Here is a 19,974-nt window from a genome sequence, read left to right on the forward strand (position 1 = left end):
TCTAGCCATAATAGTGAGTGTATTTTGATTGATATTATTTGTTAATGTCAAACCTAATTGATCTAAGAAATCTCGTCCCCATAAATTTAAGGGAAGATGATCCAATACATATGGCTGTATAGTTCCTTCACATCCTTCAGGATCCTTCCAATCTAATACCATTGCACTTCTATGGGGATTAGTCACGACTCCTAGGCCTCGAAGCGTTTGAGTGGATTGTTGTAATGGCCAATGTTTTGGCCATTCTTGACAAGAAATGATGCTAAGGTCTGCACCTGTATCCAGTAGCCCATTAAATTCATGTCCTTGAATATTTAGTTTTAGCATGGGGCGAGAATCTAAATTTAAAGAAAGCATAGCCCAATCTACACCTGTGGAGCCTAATCCCTTGGAACCTCTTTTTACAGCATGACTGGAAAATTTATCATGTAGGCTTGGTATTATTAGTAACTGTGTTATTCTATCTCCTGGTGAAATTACTGATATACCCTTTGGAGAACTGGCTATAATTTTTATTTCACTTTCATAATCGGGATCAATTACCCCAGGACTTATCAAAAGTCCTTTTAGAGTAGAAGAGCTGCGTCCCAATAATAAGCCTACTGTTCCTTTGGGAAAAAGTCCTTTTACCCCTGTGGGAATGATTTGAACTCTTATCTCTGGAGTTAGTACTGATTTTGCGGAGGCGCAGATGTCCAACCCTGTGCTTCCTCTGGTTTGCCTGATGAGGGATCTGAAGTCCTGGGCACTACCCTGATGGGGTTGCTGGGGTTGCTGGGTTCCTCCAGTGCTCCGTATCTTTTTGTGGTTTGGGGCCCCGGAGCATTGGGGCCCCCTGTCCATTTTTTGGCAACGGAGCCCGATGCCTTTGTCCACGATATTGTGGATAAACACCTTGTCCTTGTTCTTTTTTGATAATGGAGTATCCTCTATGGTGGTTTGAGGACGGTATTCATTAGCCCAATGTAGTGGAGTACCCTCTATGGTGGTTTGAGAACGGCATTCATTAGCCCAATGTAGTGGAGTACCCTCTATGGTGGTTTGAGAACAGCATTCATTAGCCCAATGTCTCCCTCTATGGCATCGTGGGCAAATACCCGGTATTCTACTCGCTTGATACCTAGTTTTGTTAAACCCTCCTCCTATGGGGCAATTCCTTTTAAAATGTCCTGTTTGTTGACAATTGTAGCATGTTCTTGGCCTGGCATATAAAGCCTGTTTTACTGCAGTTGCCATGACTTGCTCTTGTTCATTAATGTCTCTACATAATTTAATATGTGTGTTTAAATCTTCCTGTTTCCATGGTCTAATGATATCTCTGCACCAAGGATTTGCTTGGTCATAAGCCAGTTGTTTTATTAATGGCATTGCTTGTTCTGTATTCCCAAAAACTCTGGTAGCTGTTTGAATAAGCCTATCTACAAATTCAGCGTAAGGTTCATTAGCTTCTTGTATTATCTTGTAAACCTCCATGTCCTTGTAAAGTCTTCCATGCCTTAACTGCATCTACAGCAATTTGTAAATATACACCAGGATCATATGCAATTTGTTGCTGCCGATCCTCATAAGGTCTCTTTCCTAACAACATATCTAGATTTCTCTGAGGATAACCAGCTGCTGCATTTCGCCTAGCCGTCTCCTTGCAAAATTCCTCATTGGCAACCTTCCATAACAGGCATTGTCCTCCATTTAGCACAGCTTTACACATATTAGCCCAATCTGCTGGCGTCATATTTAAGTTGGTAATGGATTCGACCAAGCTTACAGTGAAGGGTGCTGGAGGACCATAGGTTGTTACAGCCTCTTTTTGCTGCTTCATTGTTTTGAAATTTAAACCATGGTAAATTCGCTGCCCTCCTACCTCAAATACAGGGCATGTTAATACTTAAGATCCTGTCTCAGGATCCCAACTATCAACTGCGGGGTTTGGGGGCTTCCCAGCATATGGAGGTGGCCTTGTTAGTTGGACATTTACATTCTCTGGTGATAGAAAGGTGTTAGTAGCAGTCTCCTGTAGCGTTAGCGCTGTTGGTTGGACCCTTACACCCTCTAGTGATAGAAAGGTGTTAGTAGCGGTCTCCTTTTGTAACTTTCCTCTGGATAGCTTTTTCTGCTCTAAACTCTCTTCCTCTGTCTGACTAGTTCGAGAGACCTTCTCTTTTACTTGAATCTTTTCCTCTGTCTGACTAGCTCGAGAGACCTTCTCTTTTACTTGAATCAACATGTCTTCTCCTTTCTCTACCATTGTCTGAACTGAAGGCTTTTGACTAAGCAAACAAGATATGAACGTCCACAATGGCAATGTGCCAGCTGGCAGAGTCCCTGGGCTTTTCTTTTCTATTCTTTTTAAATCTTCACCATGATGGTCCCACTGTGATATATTTAACAACTTCTCCTTAAAAAGCCATGGGCTACATTTTTGTATTGTATCAACGTATCCCCTGACTGTTCTTGATTTTACCGAGATGCCTCCTTCCTCTAACAATTTACTTAATACTCTTTCGGTTTGTTTTTTACTAATTTCTGATCCCATATTTTTACTATAATACAACACAACAAGACAACGCCTAACAAAACTTAAACAGAGTGAAACAAAATTGGAACAACACAAAATCATTATAATAGCCTCCTGAAATGTCCATCCGTCCTTTCTCCCTATCTGTTCCTCAGATGTGAACTGTTTTTCTTCCACCTTACCAATATCCAGGGACAGGCAACTTAAAACAAAAGTGAAGCAAAACAAAAGAATAATCTTAAAATGGCTACCCATCCTCTCGCCCTGCCCTCAGGGGCGAGCAGTTTACTTACCCTCAGTCACTCCCCGTGCGAGCCACCAAATGCTGCAGTCTGGCTGGGCACAATTCAGGAGCCACTTGTCAAAAGAAATGAACTTTATTTTTAGAACCACAAACGCCAAACAAAACAGCTCCTCAGGGAAAAACCCTCAGAGCCCAACTGCCACCACTGGCTTCCCACAAGCCTCTCCCCCCAACACAAACCTCACCACCTCCCAATATCCTCCTGCTCTTGAGGCCGATTGGCTGGGTCACATGGGCAGAGCCCAAGAAGTCCCCCAATGAGCAGCTTGAGAGATGAGATAAATCAAATTATAGTATGTATAGAAATACAGTATACATACCATCATTATCTGTTCCTGCAATGAACTCAAAATATCTTTTTAAAAAAGTGCCTGTCTACTAATCCTCCTTATTCAAATTAAGTTTCATTATGAACTGTGAAGAATGCTTACCCATCATTTCAAAATATCCTTAAAATTTACCTACATTTCACAAAAAAAGGAAACATTTTATTTGTAAACCTAATTATAATGTAAGTAATACAATTTAGAAAACTGCTCTAACAGCCAGTGTTACACATACCCTATTTCAAAATTTTTAACTTGAGTTCAGGTGGCTGGGTAACAACAGATTTTTGTATTTAGTTACCTTGAAGCTAGATGATTTTGGGGGAACAAGGTATCTTAAGTTTCTTTTTTGGAAGTTAATAAGTTTCAGTTCTGAGTCCCAGAATCAAAATGGAGTTACTAATTTCTAGGGAACCAACTTTTTCCACAGACTCACTCAAAAAACTTCAATCTCAACCATCAGCCTGATTTTTGCCTTCTTGTTTTCTTAATTTTTAAGAACTAAAGGAAAGGTTCAATATCATGAAGATATCCCCTATGCATTATATTCTATAATAATTATTATTTTATAGTTTAGACTTTAATCTTTGAATACCTTTACGATTTATATCCAATACAGAATAATATTCTGCATTTATTCTATTGCATGTGCTTATACAACATTTCAATAGTGTTCAAAAGGTATCTGATCCTCCTAGTCTATTTCACTAGGCTATATCCATACTGATGCCAGTAATAACTACTTGAATTATTACAGTGTAATACCTGACATCCTGTTCATCCCACAACCTTGGGACTGTCAGTGCCAGTGAACACTAGCCTGCAGCTTCAAGTTCCTTATCATATTTCCAGTGTCCTTGGTGAGAACTACTGCTACAGGGAGAAAAGAAGTGAACATGAGACAATGGGGCTCTTTAGGAACCCTGGACCACTTAGACTTGGAAGGCAACTTATGGATGAAGCAGTTTCCAGAGTCCATTAACACTGTTGACTGGGCAGGGCATGCTCTGGTTCTCCTTGGATGATATAAAGAGGCCACCATACTCATTGTGGAGACTATGCTTCAAAGTGAAGCCTGAGCAGAGGAGAGGGCTCTGGGAGGAGGTGCTGCTGGACTTGAACATTATGGAGGTAATGGTGATAGTAGCTGAGGACATAAAGAAATAGAAGCAAGTGCAGAAGAGAGATGATGCCAATGACCAGCTTAAGTGGAAGAAGCAATACAGCCAGGACAGGTGCCTGAAAGTGCTAGTCTCTAAAAGAAGATTTGAAAAGTTCTCCAATTGGACCTCAGTTTGAAGAATGCCTTTTGTAGCAAGGATTATGGTTGACTAAAGACTACAAATTGGGTAGAAATGAACAGTGCAACTCAGTCACAGAATAATCTGTAGGAAATTCCTAACTTCTGGAATGAAGGCATACCCTTAACTCTGTGCATGCAGGATGGCAGTCAGCAGCACACATGGGATTTAGAGGTCATGGAGGAGGAGGATTGAGGGATCCATGCAAAAGATGAGTAAAAGTGAGGGTTTAAGACCAATCCCAGATAAAATAATGGCAGAATCTATATGTGGATCTTCTGTCCCTCTACGGTGTATGAGAACCCAGCTAGAAATTGGGAACCAAGATTAACATGCACAATGGAGAATAGCCACAAAGTACCCTTTCCTTAGAATATGTATTGGAATGACAGTCTTCCTTCTTCAGATATCTCCACAACAAATGTTAGTTGGCAAAGCTGTGCTAGTAAATGTGAGTGTGTGGGTTAGTTCTAGTTGTCTGAGGGCCAGAAAACAAGGCATTAACTCAAGTTCATAATGTAAAAATATGTGTGCCAGTTGTAAGACACCTACCTGTACAATAATTTAGGCAGCAAAAGACTCTTCAACAAAGAATACATGTCCAGAGGAGATACACCTTCTCTGACACACAGTGACTTGGATACATATATATATATATATATATATATATATATATATATATATCCATGAAATCAGGTGTGTACACAGAGCTATAAATGCCCATGCCCTCAGGCAGGTCATGAAATTGTGATCTAGTGTATTCTAGAATTAGCAGTGCCCAGAATACACGGGTCATATAGTACATTTGAATCTTTGCTTAACAGTACCAGTGTTTAAGATGAAGATGTGCTAACTACCTGTTCAAATTTGAGGACAGGCAGGAATAGGTGTGGTGAGATAATCAGGAGGTATGCACAGGAAAGAAATTGAGAGAGGATAAATATTCACCCCACCAACACACAGGCTCCTTTCAGCATACACAGAAAGGATACCTCCTGTCCTTGTTCCAACCTGGAAGGTGAAGAAGCTCAATCATTCCAAATAGATGATTCTTGGGGTTTTATTTTTTGTTTTGTTAGTTGATTGTTGTTGTTTTGTTCTGTTTTGTTTTCCACATTTTAATTGGTGCATTATAGTTGTACATACTGATATGGATTTTTTTTTAAGAAACCCCAAAGTCTGTAGAATAATTTTTGCCTGTGCATGTGTATGTTGAAGGGAGGAAATAACCTGAGCTTCTGTAATGAAGTGCTCACTAAGAAATACTTACTACTGACAGCATCACCAAATAGAAGTGCTTCCTATTCCTAGGTAATAGGAGTAGGTTTAACATTAATTTGTGGAAAGAGATATGATTACATCTCATATGTCTTTCATATCTTTCAGGATATGAGGTATTTTTTTCACTACTGTCCCCTGGAACTAGGAATACTAGAATGAAGCCCTCATCTGAAGTCACTACTCTGATCCTCTTCAAATATTTATCTGCCCACAATTGTTTTAACTGGAATAGAACTATAGAAGAGATGATCCCTCTTGCATCATCAATGACCTTACTATGTTCCCAGTTGTTGGGGAATGGGATCTATTCCATATTATCAATGAGGAATTTTAGTGTAATCCTGTGACAACCCCAGAGAGGAAAGCACAAGGAGGCAGTCAGATGTGAGGGCTGAAAGGGTGATACAGCGGGTAGGGAAGACAGACAGGAACACCTGGTAACTGTTTGAGACTGAGAAATCTAGAACTGTTATGTTTCTCTCAAACACAGGGACAGAAAATGGAAATACCATAGGATTAGAAAATGGAATTACTATAGATGGTGACTGCTCATGGTCACTGGGAAAGAAAGGCAGGCAGAGATTTAGTTTTCTCTGAATTGTCATTCTGTGATTTTCATCTATACTCTCATGACTTTCATCTGCCCTTGCCTATTCAGGTTTGTCTCATATAGGACCTTCAAACTTATACATTCCAGATAGGTCCTCCTCTTTCTGTTTTGATAGCTCCTTCCAAAGGTTTTTATCACTCCTTAATGTGCCATGGAATAGGGATTGCACCAATAAATATGCAGGGATTCTGGTGGCACATGGGATGTTCAAAAGAGGATGAAATTTCCAGAGGTCACAAAATGGTAAGAGAGTGTGCATTCAGGAAAGGAGTATGTATGCTATGTGTGCATAGCCTTTCTCCTCAAGGAGATAATAACTTATCTCCTCAAGGATATATTATTATCTCCTCAAGGAGATAATAATAACTTATATTTCTCTGTTATTACAAAACATGGAAGGGAGGGGAACTAAGTGTGCATACTTGTGTGTACATGTGCATGAGAGAGTATATATTTGTAAGTGGACATGTGTAAAGAACTTTCTGAGCCCTTAGGTAGTTCTAGATGAGGTAGGTGGAATATTAACACTTGATTTTGCTCCAACATGCCAAAGGAAGACTTCTGAATGCAGAAGACATAAATTAAGGAGCAAAGGATCCCTGGTTGAAGTGTCATAGTGAAGTATAAACCCTGTTAAGTGTAAATACAGTTTGGAGCAAGACAAAACAAGACAACCCCAAAAATCTAAAATACACTACAAAACCTTTAATGAACACTTACATCTTCTGTGTGTTTAGTTAAGGAATGCATGTATTCTGTGAATGAAAACAACCCCATGGGGTTTCATCTAGCACTGCCATGGTATCCTTCTCCTACAAGGGTCTGGGCGATAAACCTGGAGTACAAAGGTCCCCAAGGAAGTAAACCATGAATCTTTTAAACACAGGGAGAATGACAGCTTGTGTAGGAATTGGGCAAGGACCAAGCCAAGGGGATTACTGAGGTGATACCTCTGGTGATCAGTTCAAAAAAAGGCAGATAGAAAGAAACTCATTTACTCATAAGTTCATGGGCCTCTGGAAGTTTATAGATGTTTCTGGAGCTACATCCTTGCCTGAAAAAAATCAAAGAAGGCAAAGATAAGGAGAGTATGGAGGCAGGCTAAATGCATATGTGGAGCTATCTACCCACAGGAGTACCTCCTCCTCTGGTGTCCAGAGTTTGAAAATTCTGGTGGTTATTCTACACAGAGATCCATTGGTTTAGAACTTCCAGCAAGGCCTCTGTAGGTAATGAAAACCCTGAAAACTTAAAAACACAATGGTCAATATGAGTATATATCTGCTCAGGGGACTTGTTTCTCCTTGAGGAGAAAGGCTATGCACACATAGCATACACTTTCTAGGACCATTCCCTGTGCTTACTCCTTCCCAGGCAGCAAAGGAAAGGTCCTATAGCACATAGAACATGGTTAAAGTGACTCACTTTCCTGCTGGAAGAACTTAAGGTTAAGAGTTCCTTTATCATCAGGGTCCTATTCTTTCACTATCTTAGGGGCATAGGCTGCCACAACTGGAGGTGGGAGATTTAAATACGTGTGCCTGGTACTTTCCCTATTTCCGAAAAAAAGTTTTAAAAACCGTATTTTGTTCAGGGATTTTTCTACTGCCATGTGATTTCTAGTGACAGCTGTCCACCACCCACATACATTGGAAGGTATCATAACACTGAGTATGAGGCAATCAAATCCTTGATTCCTTATCTTCCACTATAAACAACATTATTGCCACTCCTCAGGCTTGAATTTGTTATAACCCTATGACTCATCTTCTGAATTCCCAGACTAGAAGAGAGCTAGGGTGTCAGCATGAGTGTGATGACCTTCTTTGACTGCTTTCCTTAGCAAACTCTCTTACTACCAGTATGTACACATGTCGGATCAGTTCCTAGAATCTCCATTGGCATGGTTATTGGTGGCTAAGCCAACTGCTCTATAGGATTCCTCAGGATGGAGAAACACAAGTCCAAGGGGTATAGTGGGATAATGGGATACTAAACTGGGCCCCAATAATCCAGAAGCTCATCCTGGGCCATTTTATCATTTCCAGGCTCCTTCCACATCTTATCTGGGGTTTGGGAAGGAAAAATTAGATCTTAGAGTCAAACCTCAAAAGACCATCTGCAAGCAGAAACACAGAAAGTACAGTATGCTCTATACAAATCTCAGCCTAACAGACCTCTAACATTCTTAATCTTTAATTTCCTTGGATGTGCTCATTTTTCCCCTATGCCCCTTGCAAGAAGACTGTCAGGATTTCTATTTAACAAGTGGAAGGTCATTGACACATTCTGTGAATCAGAGGAAGGAAGAGTCATAAACCAAAGCAGCATATGTACAAGAGCACAGAACACAAGCCAAAGAAAATTTCATTCCTTTGCCAACATGAATTTCTCCATAAGTGTGTCAGCCAAAGAGGGCAATTGTGATGGCCCTAGGCCAAATGGCTGAATGACCATCAAACTCTCTGACTTCAAAACCACCTCAGTAAGTTAACCAAATCCTGAAAGACTTTCATTCACTACCTTTTTTCCCTTTTCTCATGCTCTCTCTCACCTTTTGCTTCTTCCTTTCTTTAGTCCTCTGACTATGTTCTGTTGATCTTTCATCCACAAACCCTTTCACCCTGCCAGTGTGACATCCACATGGATGAAAGTAGCCATAGTCCACTGGTTTAAGACAGCCACATGTCCCTCCTTCCTTTCCACAAGTTTCTGCACAAATGTGGCAATGAAGGCAGCCAGTGCAACACCACAGATGAGCCAACCTCACAGGATCAGGTTCTGTGGTATCTTGGAAAGTTTGAGAACCTTATTTTTTAGAGAATTTAGTTTTCCACACTGGATGTGTCTTCAGAATGAACCTCCTCTCTGGAATAACTCAATTCAACCCCAGGGAACAAAGGGTGACTTTGTCTCAGCAGCCAGGGCTCTTCAATCTCTAAGAACTGTGCCACACCATCCCCCAATTTTGTCTGATTTCCCCATCTTCAAGTCCTTAAGTGTATCCTTCTGGTTGATGGATGTGAAGGGAAACATGCGCATTTGAGTAAGCAAACCTGTGCTCCTGACCCACCTCCAGCACACAGGCCCTGGCTCTAAGGACTCTGAGGCACTCTACTACTCCTAGACAGTAGAGTGCCTCTGAGGCTCAGGACCCTGGAGTTGGGAGGCCAGCTCTGCATTGGAAAGCCCACCTCATCCTCTCTATTTGGTCGTTAGCTTAGATATTCAACCTGGCGAATTGTGAGCACTTTTCCTCCAGGTCTCTGGCCTGACGTCACAAAGCCACACGCCTGCGCCTCAGTCCTGGAGCAGGAAAAATCCCACATTAACACCCTCCACCCCCACATACACCCGCATGCGCTGGCTCTGGCGCTCACTGGCTTTCTTGCTCTCCCTCACTCACGCTAGCTCTTCCCCACTTCCACACACACAACTCTCTCTCAGTCTCTCCTCCCTCCCTCACCCACCTCCGCCCCCCCTCTCCTACCTCCTCCCCCCTCCTCCTCCAACCCTCCTCCCCCCTCCTCCCCCCCCCTCCCCCTCCTCTTCCCCCTCCTCCTCCCCCCTCCTCCCCCTCCTCCTCCCCCCTCCTCCCCCTCCTCCTCCCCCCTCCTCCCCCCTCCTCCCCCTCCTCCCCCCTCCTCCCCCCCTCCTCCCCCCTCCTCCCCGACGTCCTCCCCGACCTCCTCCCCCACCTCCTCCCCCCTCCTCCCCCTCCTCCCCCACCTCCTCTCCCTTCCCCCCCACCTCCTCCCCCTCCTCCTCCCCCTCCTCCCCCTCCTCCCCCCCTCCTCCTCCCCTCCTCCCCCCTCCTCCCCCCCCTCCTCCCCCCTCCTCCCCGACCTCCTCCCCGACCTCCTCCCCCACCTCCTCCCCCCTCCTCCCCCTCCTCCCCCACCTCCTCTCCCTTCCCCCCCACCTCCTCCCCCTCCTCCTCCCCCTCCTCCCCCTCCTCCCCCCCTCCTCCTCCCCTCCTCCCCCCTCCTCCCCCCCCTCCTCCCCCCTCCTCCCCGACCTCCTCCCCGACCTCCTCCCCCACCTCCTCCCCCCTCCTCCCCCCTCCTCCCCCACCTCCTCCCCCTTCCTCCCCCACCTCCTCCCCCTCCTCCTCCCCCTCCTCCTCCCCTCCTCCTTCCTCTCTTTCTCACACCTCTCTCTCACACCTCTCTCTCCACACTTACTACTAACTCATTCTTCTGTTCCCAGCACAGCTGATTCAAATTCCCCCATAAACCTGGATTTTCAAGTCAGGTCTCCCTCCACCCTTCCCTGCATCTGTAAGTGTATTGAATCAGAGCCTCATGGCGACTAAGGGAGGCCCAGGAGCTACAGCAGGTGGTCAGTCTCAGAAGAAGCTTTCAAGGAGAAATGGCACAGGGATGCACCAGGGAGAATATCCCACAGGATGCCACAGCTGGTGATTGGTCATGGCAGGCAGCAGGCTACCAGCGTGAGGAGGCTCTTGTGGTGGCTACGACTGACATGCAGCTTCCGGAGGCCTTGGAGTGGAGAAAGGAGGAGGCCATTGGGGAAGGGGAGGTGCTGTTGATAGAGGGCTTAATGGAGGTGGCCGAGGTAGTTACCATGGAGGATATGGAAGAGAAACAAAAGAAAGATATGGGGAAGGAGGAGCCAGAAGAGGAAGAGGAAGAGAAGGTGAAACAGGAGCTGGATCACTATGCTGAAGAGCATCAGAAGAAAAAGGAAGAGGATTATCAGGCTCAGCCAGGGCCTAGACCTACCACCAGCAGGCTGCCTCTAGAAGAACTGCAGGCTCTTCAGTTAGCTCAGCCAAGGCCTAGACCTACCACCCGCAGGCTGCCTCTGGAAGAACTACAGGCTCTTCAGTTGGATCTGGAACCAGTGAATAGCCAGGCCACCAGAGCCTATTCCCGTCTGAAGCAGAAGCTGAAGCAGAGACGCAAACCTCAACTGGATTGCAGAAGTAGCATCATCCAGAGCATACCTGGCTTTTGGGCCAAAACCGTATCCTTTTGATTCTTATCTAAAGAGGGACTGGGATAAAAGGAGAATGAGTAATATAGGGTAATATATAGCATCAGAATGAACAGAATGAGTAAAAACAGGAGCTTCTTCTTCTGCAGAAATGGTCTTAGAAATCTGAATAAGGCATGTGAACATTGTTGAATATGTATATGACACAAAAATTAATCTCAGTGATCGTGAATAGAAGTTCAAATAAGAAACTGGAGGAAGTTTTTGTACAGAACTGCTATTCCATGCACAGCTTCCCTGGAAGTAATGCCACAGGGAAGAGTGCTGAATAACAACCATGGTCAGAGCTGGGACAGCACATAACTTACACATACACAGACTAGTCTGGTGTTTATCACAAAGGGAGCATATCAATCCAGAACAATGAGGAAGCAGCTTCTTCCACAGTTGGTGCAGGCAGTCTGATCTGCACATGATCAGGGCCCCAAATCGCCCTAGGAATCCTTTGAGAACCAGAGGTGGCAATGCTTGCATGTCTGGGAAAGCCCCTGGTCCCACACTTTCTTTGCTCTGTAGAATGCCACAGCTGCTTATAGCATGTCTTTCTATAGCATCTTAAGGCTCCTTGACCCAAGGCAGTTTGTGAATCACCCCCAGATGTCCTCAATGATCAGTGACCAAGATGAAGACATGCTTAGCTACATGACTCATTTGGAGGTCAGGGTCAATGAGATACTGACCAGAGGTTTATCAGGGGAGGATATGGGAAATAACTGATTCCTATAAGTGGAATTTATAGGTCACTCAGAATAAAGATTTATCAACTGTTCTGGCAGGTGGAAGAATACAAGCATCCCAGTCATTGCTGCAAGATCATCTTGTTCTTTGGAAACAACCCTTACTTCCGGAATGAAGTAATCACTAAGGAATATCTCATTAGTATAAATGGTAGGAAGTGGCTACCCAGATTTGTCATGAAGTTGGGGAGGTTTTCTACGTAACCTCTTCCCCCATATCTCTCTTCCTGCAGGATACCGGGCATCTTATTCCACTGCAGTTCAGTGGTATCAGGAATATAAACGTGAAGCCTGCAGCCGCAGGCACCACAACAGCAGCCCTAACTTCTTCAACTGGCTTACTGATCACAATTTCACAGGCTCAAATAGGATTACTGAGGTGGGTTCCATGAGGTGATAACATCAGTAACATGGGTGGTCTGCTGGGGAGTAAAGCTCAATTTTGACATGTCCTGTCCCTGTTCCCTTCCAAGATCATCAGTAAGGACTTGTGGCTTAACCCCTTGCACTACTACAAGAGGATGAAGGCACCTGAAGAGGGAGCAGAGAGGACAGGTGAACAGGTGAGGCAGCAGAATTTGCAAAGCATGTTGTCATGTTTCTGGGGTTTAATTTCACAGGTTCAAATAGAGACTCTGATTAAAAAGTGGAATGACAAAACCAGTTCATCCAGGGCATGAGCATGATACAGGAGTATTGGGTAAAACCGGTTATGGCTGGGGATATGAAATTCTTCTGTAGCATAGACAATGTCCAGAGTTCCAAAGAAAGAAGCTCTGATGAATCATCATCACATCCCTGGATGTACTCCCATGACAACTAACCCATCTACAACTTCTCTGACCAATAAATTGTGGATCACCTCAATTTATATCACTTTTCCAGCAATATCTGTGAATAGTTAGTTGATGCTTTGTTGCTTTGTATTTTCAGTCTTTATCTTTGAAATTAGCATTTACTTGTTTTCTTAAACATCTCCTTTTAGTGCATTCTCCTGTTACACAGAATGCTCTCAGTGGGATATGGGTGAGAGAATGAGTTTTAACATATGGTAAGTTTTAACACATTGGAGGTCAAGAATCAGGAATGGGTAGCCTGACCTGGAAAAATTAAAACAAATACTAGACATTCTGCTGAAAGAAAAAAAACAAGTATTTATGTGTGTTTGTGTTTTAGGGGCCTCCCAGATTTTGAACTGAATGGTGAATCAGACTTTACCTAAACTAGTAGGTAGCTGACTTATCAAAATATTATTACTTCAGTTTCAAGAGATGAATATTCAACAAATTCTTCTGTATAAGAAATAAAGGAAAAGCAGATCAGAGAGTGATAAATACACCCAGGAAGAGTCATCTTGAAAAACCTGAATTCACAGTGAAAGAGCAATAAATGGTGTCAAGTGTATGCATCTTGAGGGTTTATGTAGCGGATTATGTTGGGAAATAAATCAATCAAATACATATGGCATTTTAAAGCCATAGGAATGATTCCCTAATGAAGACAACATCAGTAAACATCATTTTGTGCTTATATAATTGAGTCAAATGAACCACATCTTGTGAATAACTATAGGTAAAAGAGGAGGATGCCACATAAAGTTAAGGGATTACTGAAGGACATAGGGCAGAGTCTTGGAGGAAAAAGTGAAAAGTTAAGTTGGAAGCTTACTGTTCATACAAAAAAAGTGAGGACAACTCAAGTAAAGACCCAGTGATCAGGATATAAAATAAAGAGTGCTATATTTGCATAGTTAAGATTCCTACAAATACTTACTTTCATGAATAGTTCAATACCCAAATAAAAAACAGGTGATAGATAAGCTAATTACCCTGATGTGATCATTATACAGTATATAAAAGAATGAAAACATCAATGTAGAAATAAATATTTTCAATAATGTGTTAATCAAAATAAATAGTTTAAGTGAAATGATGAGTAGAGCAGAGGAAGGGGAGCAGGGAAAGGGAGATGAGGAGAGAAAGAGAAAATATTGGGGACTGAATAGCACAACCTACATTTTATGCTTACATAACTGAGTCAAATGAACCCCCACCTTGTGTATAACTATAGGACCCTAATAAAAAATTGAAAATAAAAAATTAAATGAAAATATACATTCTAAAATTAGTATGAATCCTTACAGGTATCACCTCATCATGGGCAAATGAAAAACTCCAAGTTTCTGTCCCTTTACACAACAGCTAATTATCTGGCAAATTCCTCTGAACCAACTTTTCCAGACCTCTAGAATCCTCTAAGAAGATTACAACAGAGGAGGAGTCTTAGTGAATAAAAAAAAGAAATTCTTTTTCAGGATTTTAAATTACCCACCTACCATATCCCACAGCCTAGGACAACAGCACCAAGTTCCAGATGCAGGTTGCTAGTGCCAGAGGGAACTAGGAACTTATTGTCAAAAAATTCTGGTCCTGGGATTCCCTGAGAAATGTATGCATGGACTTGTCTCCCCTCCAACATTAGGAGAGCCTCGGGCTAGGACAGCCAACAGGGGTACATCAGATAAAGATATTAATGGTTCAAGTGTTGGCTGCGGTAGTCTGGAATAAAATATAAAAATGGGAAGGAAGAAAAAAGACTGGCAGAAAAGCCTGAGAAGAAAAGCTCAGAAAGGAAATCCTTGGGGACAATGTGGATGTTTTTCAAATTCCACACTTAAGCTTTTCTTTCTACCTCATCCCATGTTGTTATGGGATGCCACTTCAGAAAACACTCCACATTCAGATTTAAATCAACAGAGAGCTTTATTTACCTGGCCAGGGATTGTCTGCATGGTCGCCCACCCTTAGAGACTCAAGCTCTGTGGGAGAACAACTTCCTGGTCTGTGTCTTGCTTAGCATCATGTAAGCAAGGCAATGATAGAAAGTAAAACAGGAATTAGGGGGGCCTGTGGGCTGTAAGCAGAACTGGAATTTTCCAGTCAGCAAGCAAGCAAGCAAGCAAGCAAGCTACATAAGCTAAAAAAGGCATTCAGCTTTGCAATTCAGTTGGCCACATTCCCTGGTTCCAGCAGGTGCTAGACAACCTTATCCTGAGTTTGAGCTGAGGTCAGTGGGGGCAAGAAAGAATCTTCCCAAAGGCACGTAGACCCACAAGTGCACTCAAACCCAGGATGCAGCTCACTGCAACTACCACTGCTCCCTGAGTGGGGTACAATGTGTGGGGAACAAAGTACAGAAAGTCAGTTTTTTATAAGAAAACAGCTTTCATTTCTATTTCTAATTTTATTTAATCAAAACACCTACCTGTTTTAACATCCTGGAGTTCTCTCTTCACAGGGACAGTAACAGAAAAACCAAGATAAAGTCTAGAACAGCTAAGACAGAGTCCCTATAGCCACATCTTGTTGCTCTTATGAGCTCAGTGACTCCATTCCCACTATCCCATTAAGGCAGGAATTGTTCCAAGTGATTAGGGAGTTTCTACCACAACAATTGTTTTCACACTCATTTCACACTAACTTATTTGATGACTACTTAAAACTGTAGTTATCTTATGGCCTACACACACAATTTTTTCTACCATTTTACTAATATCTATAAACCTTATGTCTTTTATCCTATGCAAAGCTACAAGATCAAGTTGATTATTTGTTTATGACTACATTGCCCTAACATTATCTATATTAACTTACTTGCCCATAGTCATCTATGACTATACAGAAATTCTGACCCATCATTGTTCACTGTTTTATATCTTTTTCCTATGGCTTACATTCTAATTTTACAGTTACCTGATTTTACTGCTATTACTTAGGCTTACTCCGGAAGAAATATTTTTTTTTGAACTTAGGTCTTATTGTTGTTATGTTACCTTATTCCTATACTCTATAACCTATGCCTGTGACTTACTGATTATATTCATCAATTCACACCACAACAATATGTGGTCTTCAAGCAGAAGATTAAGGCAAAGTCGCAAAGGATCTGACTAATCATCCATGCTACTAAAACGTGAAGAAGAAAATGTAGTTTGCTTTGTGATGTGGATTCATTCTCTCCCTGAACCCATTATCCCTCCCCCACTTCCCTCCCTCCCCCCCTCCCTCCCTCCCCCCCTCCCTCTCTCTCTCTCTCTCTCTTTCTCTCTCCACAGGTACACTGATTTCTCCCTCCCTTTGTATGCTGACTCTTATAAGGGTAGCTAGTCTTGAGGCCAAGATCCCTCTATCTCCAAAAGGAACCCAAAGCAAACATACACAACTATGACAAATATGTTGGCATACTAGGGGACTGTAAAGTGACTCTTTGTTTTTTCTTGCTCTTTACAAGTATCCAGTTCACGATCTCATTTGGTTCTACGGTCATAAGGGGCTTCTGAAGCCTTGGGATTTGAATTTTTATAGTATAGCAAGGAAATTAATGTGACTGGGTGCAGCCCTTTCACTGGTTCTATTTTATTTGTTTGTAATATGAATTATATATAGTGTGAATCAAAATGCCTACCTGATTTTTTTAATCATCCCATAAATACCACTGGTGTTCCTCCCACTTGGAAAGTCACAATGTAGAGTACTTTGAGGATGTACAAATAAAACATGCTACAAATCTCAATTACACCGGGAAGCAAATGGGAGCAACCAGCTTGATGTGACAAAACAACCCTTTTGAAAAGCAGCACTTAGCTAGCTTTGGGGCTCCTGACAAAATTGAGCACTAGCCCAAGGAACTCTCCTGAGTTTCTGGCCTAATATCAAAATATCTTAAGGAAAACTTGAGCTTGGCACTGAAAGCAGCTATCTCTGGAAAATGGCCATTCTCTCTCAGTCTTCTCTGTGATCACCAAGACAAAGAGTAGAGGCTTACATAAACCGTTTTTCAAAACACCTTTCTGCCCTAACTCTCTTTAGGCATGATGGCTTTTTCTTTTCCCCAACAGCAATGATTAGTCAAAACTGGCACAATCTCCAGTTGCAAACTGGGACCTACAGGTAGGAGTTTAACTACCTATATTCTCATGTGGGGATGATAGCATCTTAGAGCTCATGGCAGTGACCACTCAATTAAGTACATTGTGCCCAGTGTCTCCCTAGAGCGGCCCACACAATAAAAAGGGAGGATATACTGGACCTCTGTAATGTTTAGGAGAACTCCCTCATTCTTCTAGCACCTCACCTTTCTAAACAAACACAGCACCTTTCACCTGCTGTGAATATGGGATGTCTGGACTGAAGATGAAGTTTCAGCTGTTACCAAGATGGACTCATTAGCAATACAAACCTAGATGAAGGGAAACAAAATGTTAATCATCTAAGGTATGACATCCTAAGTGCCCTTCAACAGAGAGATGTTAGGAAGTAGCTAGCAGTGAGCAGTGAAATGCAAGGCAAGTTAAAAAGTTTTCTTTAAATTACTCTGGGTGTTCTTAAACTACTTCAAAGTAGACAAGAAAGCAAAGGGTGGAAGTTAGTTTGTAGAAAATAAACAGGAAGAAGCAAAGGAGCTAATGAGAGATAGCTGTTGACAGAGTCCATTAATGTTGTGAAGCTGGAGAATGTGGCTGTGGGTGTCTCCTTCTATCTGGGAAGAATGATTCCTGTAGTATCAGAGCTGCACTAAGGTAACTTTGGACCAGCTTTTGACCTCAGTTGCCCACATTAGCATGGGACTGATTTGTACACGAAGCCCCTCTAAGCAAGATGTCCACCACCTCCGTCCCAGAGAGGAACAAGTAAGATCAAAAACTCCACTGACTGACATGTAGGAGGAGAGTCAAAGAGTAGAGAAGGTGGTCCCCAGTTCTCCTGGTAAACATCAAAGAGTAATAAAATTGGAGACAGCATTTTCTCCTTTGTTGTTCTCTGTGCAGAAATGGTCCTCTTGAGACAGAGAGAGAGAGAGAGAGAGAGAGAGAGAGAGAGAGAGAGAGAGAGAGAGAGAGAGAGAGAGAGAGAAAGTGCTCTCTGCTTAAGCCTCACATTGCTTTTGCTTTACTTTCACCTTATTTTCACTTGCAATAAAGGTTCCTTGCATGACTTTTTGTTTCATCCCACTCCAGTCCAGGATGGCAACTATTAAGAATACAAGAAATAGTAAGTATTGGTGAGGATGTGAACAAAAAGATACACTATTACATTGCTGGTGGGACTGCAAATTGGTGCAATCACTCTGCAAAGCCGCATGGAAATTCCCTGGAAAACTTGGTATGAAACCACCATTCCAATATACATAATGGAATATTACTCAGCATTAAAATAAAATAAAATCATGGCATTTACAGGTAAATGGAAGGAGTTTGAGGACAACATGCTAAGTGAAGTAAGATCATTCCTCCCCCCCCCCACAAAAAAAAAGGCAAAATGTTTTCTCTGATAAGTGGGTACTGATCCATAATAGGGGCGGGGAGGAATGGAGGAATTTGAGATAGGGTGAAAGGAAAGTGGGGAAGGGAGGGGCCATTGTGTAGATATACCACAGTTTCTTTATCCATTCATCTACCAAAGGGCATGTAGGTTGGTTCCACAATTTAGCTACTGTGAACATTGTTGTGGCTGTGTCATTGTAGTATGCTGTTTTCAGTCCTTTGGGAACAAACCAAAGAATGGGATAGCTGGGTCAAATGGTGCTTCAATGGTAGGAAAGATGGTGAAATGAGAGGGACATCATTATCCTAATTACACACGTGGAGACATGAATGGTGTGACTCTGTGTAGAATCAGAGGCATGGAAATTTGTGCTCCATATGTGTACTATGCCTTCTTCTGTCACATATAACATGAGAATAAATAAGTGTTTTTAAAGCAAACTGCAAATGGATTAAAGAGATATTGGTGGAGTGGAAGAAGAATGTGTATGTGTTGGTGGGGGGGGGGGCTTGTTCTAGGGACTAAACTTGGACACGTTGAGTTCCATATCTTTCTGTTAATGTCCAGGTGCTGTATAATTCTAGAAAGAATAAAATAATAATAATAGTAATCTAAGGTACGTGGGCAAGAGGGACATTCAAAAAGTCTATGTCTTCTAAAACTCTCCTTGGAACTTCTTCAAAGGAAGCACCTCATCCCTCTCAGATCCAGGTGCACTCTGCTTTCCTCGCGGGTCCCCGCCTCCAAACTCCAGCGGTCCACACTCCACAACCCCACCTGGCTCCCCTTCTAAACCCGAGAGGAAAAGGACCAGCACTAAGGGCGAGAATGTAGAATGAGAATGCTGCTTCTCAGCAATCCAGGCACCTCCAGAACCAACTGCCTGGAAGCATCGAAGTCCGCCCTTTCTTGCCCTAAGCAACCCTGGAGTGCAGCCACTTGGCGAATCCGGAATCCCAGCGCTGCCCGCTTTTCTCCAGTATTGCCACGAAGTGACATTAGCAGTCAAACCTGCAGTGAAGTACTGTCGCTAATTCCCATTTGGGTTAGCCGCCAATCCGGCATTCTGACAACCAATCATACTTAGAGGGTTTCTTGTTTCCCTATTTGGCTTTTTTGTTGTTCTTTGGTAGATTGGTTTGCCTTCGACTTTTATGTTCCTCAATCTGAGCAGTGCAGAGCGGATTGAGGCTGCAGAGCATGTGTTCCTGAGCTGAGCTTCTGCAGGGCCTATGAGCAGAAGGCAGCAGCCAGTGCATGTGCCTGTGAAAAAGGGGTGGCTCGGTCTACAAATTTTAATAGGCTTCACAGCCATGGCGTTCAGGCTTACATTCTGTGAAGGGACCTTATTCTGGATTGCTGCACAAACTACTGAGGGTTATGGTTTCTCTAGGGGGCGGTACTATTGTGCTGGAAAAATTCACACAGTCTCAGTGTTTGAGAGGGTTCAGGATCGTGGACAGATGGCAGCAGTGATGAAATTGTGTTTCATTCTTCTCTCAAGCTGTGGGGTTCACCGGCTCTTGGGTGGGTTGATTTCAGGATAAGGAAAAATGGT

The 19,974-nt window shown here is 42.8% G+C and overlaps 1 protein-coding gene across 1 annotated transcript; it reads left to right on the forward strand.

The window, feature by feature from the left end:
• Nucleotides 1-10,708: 10,708 nt before the first annotated feature.
• LOC144372154 (testis-specific Y-encoded protein 3-like) lies at nt 10,709-19,255 on the forward strand. The gene is made up of 7 exons (XM_078035561.1): nt 10,709-10,915; nt 11,030-11,326; nt 11,936-12,013; nt 12,133-12,244; nt 12,327-12,472; nt 12,567-12,648; nt 19,101-19,255. Exons 1-7 carry the CDS (start codon nt 10,709-10,711, stop codon nt 19,253-19,255), a joined length of 1,077 nt encoding a protein of 358 aa, XP_077891687.1.
• Nucleotides 19,256-19,974: the final 719 nt, after the last annotated feature.

This window comes from Ictidomys tridecemlineatus, chromosome Y (assembly GCF_052094955.1).
Source record: "Ictidomys tridecemlineatus isolate mIctTri1 chromosome Y, mIctTri1.hap1, whole genome shotgun sequence".
In the NCBI taxonomy this organism is placed as follows: domain Eukaryota; kingdom Metazoa; phylum Chordata; class Mammalia; order Rodentia; family Sciuridae; genus Ictidomys; species Ictidomys tridecemlineatus.